We start from the raw sequence: 12,890 nt of genomic DNA on the forward strand, positions 1-12,890 counted from the left end.
CTTTCTCATTATTAGTGCATAGGAATGCTAAAGAAGGCCACTACATAATGATCAAAGGATCAATCCAAGAAGAAGATATAACAATTATAAATATATATGCACTCAATATAGGAGCACTGCAATATGTAAGACAAATGCTAACAAGTATGAAAGGGGAAATCAACAATAACACAATAATAGCGGGAGACTTTAATACCCCACTCAGACCTATGGACAGATCAACTAAACAGAAAATTAACAAAGAAACACAAACTTTAAATGATACATTAGACCAGTTAGACCTAATTGATATCTATAGGACATTTCACCCCAAAACAATGAATTTCACCTTTTTCTCAAGTGCTCATGGAACCTTCTCCAGGATAGATCACATCCTGGGCCATAAATCTAACCCTGATAAATTTAAAAAAATCGAAATCATTCCAAGCATCTTTTCTGACCGTAATGCATCAAGATTAGATCTCAATTACAGGAGAAAAACTATTAAAAATTCCAACATATGGAGGTTGAACAACACACTTCTGAATAACCAACCAATCACAGAAGAAATCAAAAAAGAAATCAAAATATGCATAGAAACTAATGAAAATGAAAACACAACAACCCCAAACCTGTGAGACACTATAAAAGCAGTGCTAAGAGGAAAGTTCATAGCAATACAGGCATACCTCAAGAAACAAGAAAAAAGTCAAATAAATAACCTAATTCTTCACCTAAAGCAACTAGAAAATGAAGAATTGGAGAACCCCAGAGTTAATAGAAGGAAAGAAATCTTAAAAATTAGGGCAGAAATAAATGCAAAAGAAACAAAAGAGACCATAGCAAAAATCAACAAAGCCAAAAGCTGGTTCTTTGAAAGGATAAATAAAATTGACAAACCATTAGCCAGACTCATCAAGAAGCAAAGAGAGAAAAATCAAATCAATAAAATTATAAATGAAAATGGAGAGATCACAACAGACAACACAGAAATACAAAGGATCATAAGAGACTACTGTCAGCAATTATATGCCAATAAAATGGACAACGTGGAAGAAATGGACAAATTCTTAGAAAAGTACAATATTCTAAAACTGAACCAGGAAGAAATAGAAAATCTTAACAGACCCATCACAAGCATGGAAATTGAAACTGTAATCAGAAATCTTCCAGCAAACAAAAGCCCAGGTCCAGACGGCTTCACAGCTGAATTCTACCAAAAATTTCGAGAAGAGCTAACACCTGTCTTACTCAAACTCTTCCAGAAAATTGCAGAGGAAGGTAAACTTCCAAACTCATTCTATGAGGCCACCATCACCCTAATACCAAAACCTGATAAAGATGCCACAAAAAAAGAAAACTACAGGCCAATATCACTGAAGAACATTCCTTTTCCCTTCCATTTCTTCCTTCTCCTTTTTCCTCATGCAAAAATCCTCAACAAAATTCTAGCAATCAGAATCCAACAACACATTAAAAAGATCATACACCATGACCAAGTGGGCTTTATCCCAGGGATGCAAGGATTCTTCAATATCCGCAAATCAATCAATGTAATTCACCACATTAACAAATTGAAAAATAAAAGCCATATGATTATCTCAATAGATGCAGAGAAGGCCTTTGACAAAATTCAACATCCATTTATGATTAAAACTCTCCAGAAAGCAGGAATAGAAGGAACATACCTCAACATAATAAAAGCTATATATGACAAACCCACAGCAAACATTATCCTCAATGGTGAAAAATTGAAAGCATTTCCCCTAAAGTCAGGAACAAGACAAGGGTGCCCACTTTCACCGCTACTATTCAACATAGTTCTGGAAGTTTTGGCCACAGCGATCAGAGCAGAAAAAGAAATAAAAGGAATCCAAATTGGAAAAGAAGAAGTAAAACTCTCACTGTTTGCAGATGACATGATCCTCTACATAGAAAACCCTAAAGACTCCACCAGAAAATTACTAGAGCTAATCAATGAATATAGTAAAGTTGCAGGATATAAAATCAACACACATAAGAGCTTTTGTAAAAGAAATATGTATTCATTTATCAGCTCACTCATTCATTCCTTGATTGGATTATGGGAAAAATTCTCAGTTTTCCTTCTTTTCTTTGCCTTTGTTCTCCCACATGCTTCTCAGTAGCCATCTCTTTCATACCATTTTCCCTTATGTTCCCAGAATTTTAGCTCTGGTCTCTGGCCCCAATGTCATTTTGTATTTTTTCTTTTAACTTAAGACTGTATGACTTAAGTAAAAATTTTCTCTCTTGTGTTACAAATAGTGTTGTGCAGTCACTGTTGTGTCTGACTCTGCTGGACGGCAGCGTGCCAGGCTCTGTCCTCCACTGTCCTCCAGAGTTTGTTCAAATTCGTGTCCATTGAGCCAGACATGAGACAAGCAATAAAAAAACAGGAATTATATTTTATTCATCTTTGTAGCCCCCAAAGTATTTATCACAAGAAGATAGCTAAGAAAAATCCACATGTTGAAGCTGAACATTTTTCTTTTCTTTTTTCTTTCCCTTTCTGTGTCTTCCCTTCTCACCCTGTGCCTCTTTCCTTTCCTTGGTTCCTCTCTTCTTCTGTCTCCTCCCTTCCATTTCTTCCTTCTCCTTTTTCCTCATGCACTAAGCATGACTATTTTGCTTACAAGGTTTCAGGCAGGCTTTTTAAAGGATAAAAAAGAAACGCCTTTATAAGGTGTTTCTAGACCATCTTGGAAGGAAAAAAATGAGTCCAAATATTTGTAAGCAAGAGAGTAAATAATAGTGTTTGAGGACCAATGCATACATGTTGAAAAAAGTCAAAAGGACAATCACTATGGTGCAGAGTTAGGCAGAAAAGCCCTTTGTGAAGTAGGTAAGTAGTTGGATACTCCATCTTCTTTTACAAAAGTCAGAAAGGAATGTAAGCAGGAAAAAATATGAAGTCTAGCAGTAGTTTATCTGTTGCAGGGTGCAGATGAAAGTAGTCACACAGGGGGAACCTGGCATCTCTAAGGCAGGCTCTAAGAAGTCTCCAAGAGAGACTTCCTCCAGTGACATTAGCTCAGGGGTTCTCTTCTGTTCTAATCACTGGGCATAATGGGTCTAGAAACTCTTGTTAATGCCCTGGAGTTGATTTAGATTAGGGAGACTGACTCTCTCCAACCAAATTCACAAGAACTGAAGGTGTAAATGAGTTACCTGCTTGTTATTTTACAACATGAAATGGAATGCTGGTATTGTCAAGACCAGTGCATTCCGTCTTTGTAAGCAGGAGTGAAGTGATAAACAGAAGGATCCTTGGTTTGGATAATGTTACTATGGATGGTTTTAATTTTTTTCTAAATGCTTATTTATATTAAAAACTTTAATATAAATATAAAAAGGATTTATATGATCCTTTTCCTAAAACAAAACAAATAAAACAACAAAAATGATTATTTAGTAGAAACAATGAAGAGAAAGGTTACCTGGTAAACAGGAAAGCAGTTGTCTAGTGGTTAATATGTGTTGACTTTATAGTATAGTTCTCAGAGTTTGGGAATAATTTTTTGGACAACTTATTTTATACAAACAGTATATATCAATATTTGTATACATGTATTAATAGTCCGTTCTTTTTCTTGTGAAAACATTTCTTTAATATTATAGTTTATGAGAGTTTCATTTTTTATATATTTGAAGTTTTCCACATTTCCTCATTAGGATTTTTATGGTTTTTCTCTAAAGGATATTTAATTAGACTCATCAAAACTTATTTTTGCTTAATTAAGATGTTTTTATTTATACTGAAGCAAATACGTGGTGTCAGTGTCTTCTATTTGATTTTGCCCTGGAGCACAGTCACTCTTCCCTTGGGTGGATGCCTGTCAGTATTATACGTTTATTTGTCATACCTGATGAATGGCAGAGAAAGACAAAAGAACTCTTATTTTTTTATCTAGGAAATCTATACCTTTGGAAGAGTACTGGGACAAGGGAGCTTTGGAATGGTCATTGAAGCCATAGACAAGGAAAGAGAAACTAAGTGGGCAATTAAAAAAGTGAACAAAGAAAAGGTAAGGCTTCTTAGCATCATACTGAGGGTGCAGTTCTACTGCAAGGTCGGGTAGGCAGTACAGTTTTTCACACTAATACAGCTGACCCTTAGGGACAGACCCTGGGCTGTTGCCCTGGAGAAATGTGGGTATTTCTCTAGCCTTCTGGGCTTCCCTCATAGCTTAGTTGGTAAAGAATCCACCTGCAATGCAGGAGACCCCCGTTCAATTCCTGGGTTGGAAAGATCTGCTGGAGAAGGGATAGGCCACTCACTCCAATATTCCTGGGCTTCCCTTGTGGCTCAGCTTGTAAAGAATCTGTCTGCAATGTGGGAGACCTGGGTTCGATTGGGAAGATCCCCTGTAGAAGGGAAAGGCTTCAGTTCAGTCATATCCAACTCTTCGTGACCACATGGGCTGCACGCAGCATGCCAGACCTCCCTGCCCATCACCAACTCCTGGAGTTTACTCAAACTCATGTCCATTGAGTAGGTGATACCATCCAACCATCTCATTCTCTGTTGTCCCTTTCTCCTGCCTTCAATCTTTCCCGACATCAGGGTCTTTTCAAATGAGTCAGCTCTTCGCATCAGGTGGCCAAAGTATTGGAGTTTCAGCTTCAGCTTCAGTCCTTCCAGTGAATATTCAGGACTGATTTCCTTTAGGATGGATTGATTGGATATCCCATACAGTCCAAGGGACTCTCAAGAGTCTCCTCCAACACCACAGTTCAAAAGCATCAATTCTTTGGCGCTCAGCTTTCTTTATAGTCCAACTCTCACATCTATACATGACTACCGGAAAAACCATAGATTTGACTAGATGGACCTTTGTTGGCAAAGTAATGTGTGTGCTTTTTAATATGCTCTCTAGGTTGGTCATAACTTTCCTTGCAAGGAGCAAGTGTCTTTTAATTTCATGGCTGCAGTCACCATCTGGTGTGATTTTGGAGCCCTGAAAAATAAAGTCTGTCACTGTTTCCACTGTTTCCCCATCTGTTTGCCATGAAGTGATGGGACCAGATGCCATTATCATAGTTTTCTGAGTATTGAGTTTTAAGCCAACTTTTTCACTCTCCTCTTTCACTTTCATCAAGAGGCTCTTTAGTTCTTCTTCAGTTTCTGCCATGAGGGTGGTGTCATCTGCATATCTGAGGTTATTGATATTTCTCCTGGCAATCTTGATTCTAGCTTGTACTTTACCCAGCCTGGAATTTCGCATGATATACTCTGCATATAAGTTAAATAAGCAGGTGACAATATTCAGCCTTGACGCACTCCTTTCCCTATTTGGAACCAGTCTATTGTTCCATGTCCAGTTCTAACTGTTGCTTCCTGACCTGTGTACAGATTTCTCAAGAGGCAGGTCAGGTGGTCTGGTATTCCCATCTCTTTAAGAATTTTCCAAGGTTTGTTGTGATCCACACAGTCAAGGCTTTGGCATAGTCAGTAAAGCAGAAATAGATGTTTTCCTGAAACTCTCTTGCTTTTTCAATGATCCAACAGATGTTGGCAATTTGATCTTTGGTTCCTCTGCCTTTTCTAAAACCAGCTTGAACATCAGGAAGTTCACGGTTCACGTATTGCTGAAGCCTGGCTTGGAGAATTTTGAGCATTACTTTACTAGTGTGTGAGATGAGTACAATTGTGAGGTAGTTTGAGCATTCTTTGGCATTGCCTTTCTTTGGGATTGGAATGAAAACTGACCTTTTCCAGTCCTGTGGCCACTGCTGAGTTTTCCAAATTTGCTGGCATATAGAGTGCAGCACTTTCACAGCATCATCTTTCAGGATTTGAAATAGCTCAACTGGAATTCCATCACCTCCACTAGCTTTGTTCGTAGTGATGCTTCCTAAGGCCCACTTGACTTCACATTCCAGGATGTCTGGCTCTAGGTGAGTGATTACACCATCGTGATTATCTTGGTTGTGAAGATCTTTTTCGTACAGTTCTTCTGTGTATCCTGCCACTTCTTGGGGCCAAACCATGGTGGAGGTAATGAAGATAATGGTAACTTCCTTCAAAAGGTCCCATGCGTGTACTGCTACACTCAGTGCCCCAACCCTGCAGCAGGCCACCACTAACCCGTGCCTCTGCCAGAGACTCCTGGACATCCTGGACAAGTCTGGATCAGTCTCTTGTGTGGTCACTGCTCCTTTTTCCTCGGTCCTGGTGTGCACAAGGTTCTGTTTGTGCCCTCCAAGAGTCTATTTCCCCAGTCCTGTGTAAGTTCTGGCATCTCTATGGTAGGGTTAATGGCAACCTCCTCCAAGAGGGCTTATGCCATACCCAAGTCTGCTGCACCCAGCCATACCCAAGGGATATGCTACCCACTCCAGGGAAAGGCTACTCACTTCAGTATTCTGGCCTAGAGAATTCCAAGGACTGTATAGTCCATGGGGTTGCAAAGAGTGGTGCATGACTGAGAGACTTTCACTTTCGCTTTCTTTCTTTTACCAGAGTCAGTTGAAGATGAGGGCTGATTATCACTATATGTAGATGTAAGGTTGTTGTCTTCTTAGTGAGCATTAGGTCCTGATAGTCTCTCCTGATGTGGTTCTGATATACTTTGCCCTATCCAGCCAGTCCATCCTAAAGGAGATCAGTCCTGGGTGTTCATTGAAAGGACTGATGCTCAAGCTGAAACTCCGATACTTTGGCCACCTCATGTGAAGAGTTGACTCATTGGAAAAGACCCTGATGCTGGGAGGGCTTGGGGGCAGGAGGAGAAGGGGATGACAGAGGGTGAGATGGCTGGATGGCATCACTGACTCCATGGACATGAGTTTGGGTGAACTTCAGGAGTTGGTGATGAACAGGGAGGCCTGGCGTGCTGCAATTCATGGGGTTGCAAAGAGTCAGACACGACTGAGTGACTGAACTGAACTGATCCTCTCCTTTCCTTTCATTCATTATTTCCTCATTGATAGCCAACTCTGTTTGTTCATCCTACCAGCTCTTTCCGTTTGAACCACTTTCTCTCCAGCTCTCTTCTGTACTGTTTACCTTGTATCCGCTGTAGTTCTCACTTTAGATTGCACGGGAGTGACGAATGGAGTAGGCTTCTCTTTAAGGGAGAATCCGTCTTCAAACTTTATAACTGATCACTTCATCAACTTGAAAACAGTTTCTGTGCTTGAGGAAAAATAAAAGGCAACATTACCATGGTGTTTTTTTCCTTGGGTCTGGAAAATGAAATAGTAGGTTATATGTATTCTTTATATTCTAAATATTTCATTTACAAAATGAAATAGTAGGTTATATGTATTCTTTAAAAAACAAACAATAGGGAATTACATATCATTTCTCCCTGAAGTTTAGCTTCCCTGGTGGCTCAGAGGTTAAAGCGTCTGCCTGCAATGCAGGAGACCTGGGTTCGATCCCTGGGTCAGGAAGATCCCCTGGAGAAGGAAACAGCAACCCACTCCAGTATTCTTGCCTGGAGAATCCCATGGACAGAGGAGCCTGGTGGGCTTCAGTCCACGGGGTCGCAAAGAGTCAGACACGACTTCACACTCACACACACATATCATTTCTCCCTGAAATTTAACTAAGTAACATTAACTCTTAATAAGGGGAGATCCAGAGTCCTTCCAGAAATCCCTAGGATTAACTAAATGGGATTTCCTTTGTTTCTTTGATGTCAGATAGGGTTAGGCTTAGCTTTCAGGGTTATATAGTCATTTTCTTGCAACTTTAGGAATTCATAATCTTGCACATAGATATTGATGCTGAGACTTTTCAGGACACCAAGATAGTAAAATAAAATTATATAGTCAGTATATGAATTGGACAATATATTACTGCATTAAATATAGATAAACCATTTGTGGTGGGAAGTAGGAATAGGCTTGAGATGAATTATTAGGAGAAATTGTGACATCTGTCCATGTCTATTCTCTACAGGAATTTATTCCTCAAAGCCACTATTTCTATTAATAACTATAAAGTTATTTCTCCTCAAGGATTCATCCTCCATGGGTGGGGCACAGTGGGTTTTCAGTTTCCTATCACTTTTGAGATGGTAATGTTTAAAGGGTAAAGATACTTAGAAGCAGGGATGACAGTAGGTACAATTTTAACTAGGTAAGATTTGCCTTATGATCAATCTCTTTCCAAGTCCTTCAGGAACTACTGTGTCTCCTCTAACTTTGGGGGAAGGAGTGGGTTAGGAGGAGGGAGGGAGGAATAAGAGCTTTGTTATTCCTTTCAGGGATATTTTTATGTGAATGAGGACAGTGTTTAATCTTGAATGATTACGGTAATTTAGATATCAAAAGGGATGATCATTGGGGTGGTGGTAGTGCTGGCAAAGGTGGAGAAAGCACTTCCGGAGTATCTTAGATGATGGTGTAGACAATTAGTTACTTGCACACCTGATGGTCTGGTCTGGTATGGTTAAGGATTTCACCTAAGGAGGTAATTTGGAGTTAGGTTGGTCTGAAGGCAAAAATCTCCATTTCCATTTCCATTGTGCACTCTCTCTCTTTCTCTCCTGCTGTTTCTCTCTCTATCAAATTTTTGAGGCTGGGGGACTAGGAAGTGATATAATGCAGGGCTAAGTGTAAAATCTCAACTGCCTATTGTTTCCTTTTGATATGTATATAAATGTAATGGAAACAAAGCAAGATAAAACAAAAACATTTTGTTTTACCAATAACTGACATTTAATGAGACAGATGCCTTATATCCATTTTCTAATTGACATCCCTAGAAAGTAGATTTTGTTTTTATTATGCTACCATCAAAGGATCAATATAATTTTGAAGGAAATACCAAAAAGCATATTAAGAGCTGCAATAATTTTGTGATGTGACAGAGACCATGTTGTTAGCTAATTTATAGAAACCGTCCAAGAAACAGATATGATTTGAGGCTGAATTATCTCTTAAAATTGGGCAAAGGAAAGAAAGGGTATATGTTAATCTTATCATGCAGATAGGTTGCATATTATCTTTTGGAAAAGGAACTTTCTGAAAAAAATATAGGAAAAAATATAAAATAACTCTAACTTTTGTATTGAGGTATGTGGTAATGAAATTCTTACATGAAATCTGTATTTCCTCATGATCTAAGGCTGGAAGCTCTGCTGTGAAGTTACTTGAACGGGAAGTGGACATCCTAAAAAGTGTGAAACATGAACATATCATACATCTGGAACAAGTATTTGAGACACCTAAGGTAAAGCTGGGCTTCCTTGGTGGCTCAGAGGGTAAAGAATCTGTCTGGAATGTGGGAGACCTGGGTTCAATCCCTGGGTTGGGAAGATCTCCTGGAGAAGCAAATGGCAACCCATTGCAATATTCTTACCTGGAGAATTCCATGAACAGAGGAGCCTGGCAAAGCTTTATCAGGTGCTGCATTCTGAAAGTTGTTATTTTTACAAAATTAATATCATCCCCTTGAGAAGTAGTCTCTTTGGGACACAGTGGCTCATGTCTTTGGCATGACTCTGTCACAGCACTCTGTCAGTGGAGATTGATGAAAAGCATTCTGGAGGATGTTTTATTGTTGATTTGTATACTTAGGTGTCTGATGATTAGATTGATGTCTTCAGTGATATTTCTGGTGGCATGTTGGGAAAAAAATGAAACAACTTCAGATATAACCCAGAGTGATCAGAGCTTCCTTAGAAGTGGCTTTCCTTTTTGCTATGGTCCTTGGCTCTGCATTAGAGTCTCTTGGATTAGTGTCATAATTCTGCAAGGTTAACTTCATAGTAGAGTTGGTATGGTTGTTTGCCATTCTGCAAAAGTTGTTTATTGCCCATGAGCCTGGGTGTCTCTCTGCTAGGAGGTGGTGTGATATAGCGGTTAGGTGTGCTAGGTCAGATTGCCTATACAATTTAATACTGGATCTACCACTTATTAGTTGTGAGGCCATGGACAAATTACTCAACCTCTCTACTTAAGTTTCCTCATCTGTAAGATAGGTTTAATGATAGTTGTTTTTCAGTTGTTAAGTCGTGTCCAACTCTTTGAAACCCCATGGACTGCAGCATGCCAGGCTTGCCTCTCCTTCACTATTTCCTGGAGTTTGCTCAAACTCATGTCCATTGAGTCAGTGGTGCCATCCAACCATCTCATCCTGTGTTGCCCCTTCTCCTCCTGCCTTCAATCTTTCCCAGGATCGGGGCCTTTTTCAGTGAGTTGGCTCTTCACATCAGGTGGCCAAAGTAATGGAGCTTCAGCTTCAGCATCAGTCCTTCCAATGAATATTCAGGGTTAATAGTATTAACCACATTTAGCTGTGGAGGGATTAAGTGGGAAAATGAGTATAAAGCATATGTCTCATTGAATGTTAGCTATTGTTCTTTGTTTCTTTTGCCAGTTTCTAAGGCAGCAGTAATCAATTTGGGTTATGCATTGTGCTTGATTCATTAGGAGTGCTTGGTAACTATTAGAGATGACAGTTACCTTTACAGGAGGCCATAAATGGCAATGATGCCAAAAGCCTTCCCTGGTTTTTTAATCTTAGAGTTGTGACTTACTTTATCCTCAGATCTTCTTAGAATAGTTTTGTCCTTTACCACTGGTTTTAACCAGTTTGATTGCGTTGTGCCTTAGTGTAGCTGTGTTCATGTTTCTTGGCTTGGGTTTCATGGAGCTTCTTGGATCTGTGAGTTTATGGTTTTCATAAAATTTAGGAACATTTTGGCCATTATTTTTTATGCCTCGAAGGACTTTCAAGTACACATGAGATTGTTTGATATTTTCCAGAGCTTACTGACTCTCTGTTCATTTTTTTTCAATCTTTGTTCTTTCCTTGTTGAATTTAGCAGAGGTTCTATTGTGATATCTTCAGATTCTATAACTTTTTTTTCTGTAACATCATATATGCTGTTTATACTTTCTAGTGGAAATTTGATTTGGATCATTTTTGTATCTTCCATGTTTCTACATAACATGCTCACTATTTCCTCCTTCTTCTTAAATATAGTTTTAATAACTTTTACTGCCTTTTTCTATTAATTATATCATGTGTGCCATTTTTAGGTCCATTTTAAATGATTGATTTCCCCTACTTAATTATGAGTTATATTTTCCTGCTTCTTTTTATGCCTGTTCATTTTTTATTGGATGTTGGCTAATCTTTTATATTCTTACAGCTATTCTTGAGCTTTATTCAAGACATAGTTGAGTTATTTAGAAATAGTTTGATACTTTTGAAGCTTAATTTAAACTGTTTGGTGGCACCACAGAGCCTTTGGTCTGGGCTAATTTTTCCCTAAGTAATGAGGTAAGACCCTTTTGAGTACTCTGCCCAATGTCCCATGAATTATGAGATTTTCCACTCTGGCTAGTGGAAATAGGAACTCTTCCTGGCCTTGTGGAGACTTCAGTCATTGTTCCCTCTGATACTTTTGCATGGTACTTTCCCCAGCTTTGGGTAGATTCTTTTTTTTTTTTTAATTTACTTTTTGTTGAAAGATAATTGCTTTACAGAATTTTGTTGTTTTTTGTCAAACCTCAACATGAATCAGCCATAGGTATACATATATCCCCTCCCTTTGGAACCTCCCTCCCATCTCCCCATCCCACCTCTCTAGGTTGATACAGAGCCCCTGTTTGAGTTTCCTGAGCCATACAGCAAATTCCCGTTGGCTATCTGTTTTACATATGGTGATGTCAGTTTCCATGATACTCTTTCCATGCATCTCATCCCTCTTCTCCCTGCTCCCCATGTCCATAAGTCTATTGGCTGTTTCTCCATTGCTGCCCTGTAAATAAATTCCTCAGTACCATTTTTCTAGATTCTGTATATGTGCATTAGAATATGATATTTATCTTTCTTTTTCTGACTCATTCCACTCTGTGTAATAGGTTCTAGGTTCATCCACTTCATCAAAACTGACTCAAATGTGTTCCTTTTTATGGCCGAGTAATATTCCATGTGTGTATGTACCACAACTTCTTTATCCATTCATCTGTTGATGAACATCTAGGTTGTCTCCATGTCCTAGCTATTGTAAATAGTGCTGCAAAGAACAAGGGGATACATGTCTTTTTCAATTTTGTTTTCCTCAGGGTATATGCCTAGGACTGGGATTTCTGGGTCATATGGTGGTTTTATTTCTAGTTTTTTAAGGAATCTCCATACTGTTTTCCATAGTGGATGTATCAATTTACATTCCCACCAACAGTACAAGAGCATTCCGTTTTCTCCACACCCTCTCCAGCATTTATTGTTAGTAGACTTTTTGATGATGGCCATTCTGACCAGTGTGAGGTTATATCTCATTGTAGTTTTGATTTGCATTTCTCTAATAATGAGTGATGGGAAGTAGATGGGGAAACAGTGTCAGACTTTATTTTTTTGGATGCCAAAATCACTGCAGATGGTGACTGCAGCCATGAAATTAAAAGATGCTTACTCCTTGGAGGGAAAGTTATGACCAACCTGGATAGCACATTGAAAAGCAAAGATATTACTTTGCCAACAAAGGTCCATCTAGTCAAGGCTATGGTTTTTCCAGTGGTCATGTATGGATGTGAGAGTTGGACTATGAAGAAAGCTGAGTGCCGAAGAATTGATGCTTTTGAACTGTGGTGTTGGAGAAGACTCTTGAGAGTCCCTTGGACTGAAAGGAGATCCAACCAATCCATTCTGAAGGAGATCAGCCCTGCGTGTTCTTTGGAAGGAGTGATGCTAAAGCTGAAACTCCAGTACTTTGGCCACCTCATGCGAAGAGTTGACTCATTGGAAAAGACTCTGATGCTGGGAGGGATTGGGGGCAGGAGGAGAAGGGGATGACAGAGGATGAGATGGCTGGATGGCATCACCGACTCCATGGACATGAGTTTGAGAGACCTCCGGGAGTTGGTGATGGACAGGGAGGCCTGGCATGCTGCGATTCATGGGGTCACAAAGAGTCAGACACGACTGA

General features: G+C 39.3%; 1 protein-coding gene across 1 annotated transcript in view; it reads left to right on the forward strand.

Annotated features, from left to right (window-relative positions):
• Positions 1-12,890, forward strand: part of STK33 (serine/threonine kinase 33) — a 96,363-nt gene that overhangs the window by 4,388 nt on the left and 79,085 nt on the right. Inside the window, exons 3-4 of the mRNA XM_052652533.1 lie at positions 3,912-4,025; positions 9,080-9,184. Coding sequence (XP_052508493.1) covers positions 3,912-4,025; positions 9,080-9,184 — 219 coding nt within the window. The remainder of the gene's footprint in view (positions 1-3,911; positions 4,026-9,079; positions 9,185-12,890) is intronic.

The sequence above is a fragment of the Budorcas taxicolor genome, chromosome 15, assembly GCF_023091745.1.
Source record: "Budorcas taxicolor isolate Tak-1 chromosome 15, Takin1.1, whole genome shotgun sequence".
Classification (NCBI taxonomy): domain Eukaryota; kingdom Metazoa; phylum Chordata; class Mammalia; order Artiodactyla; family Bovidae; genus Budorcas; species Budorcas taxicolor.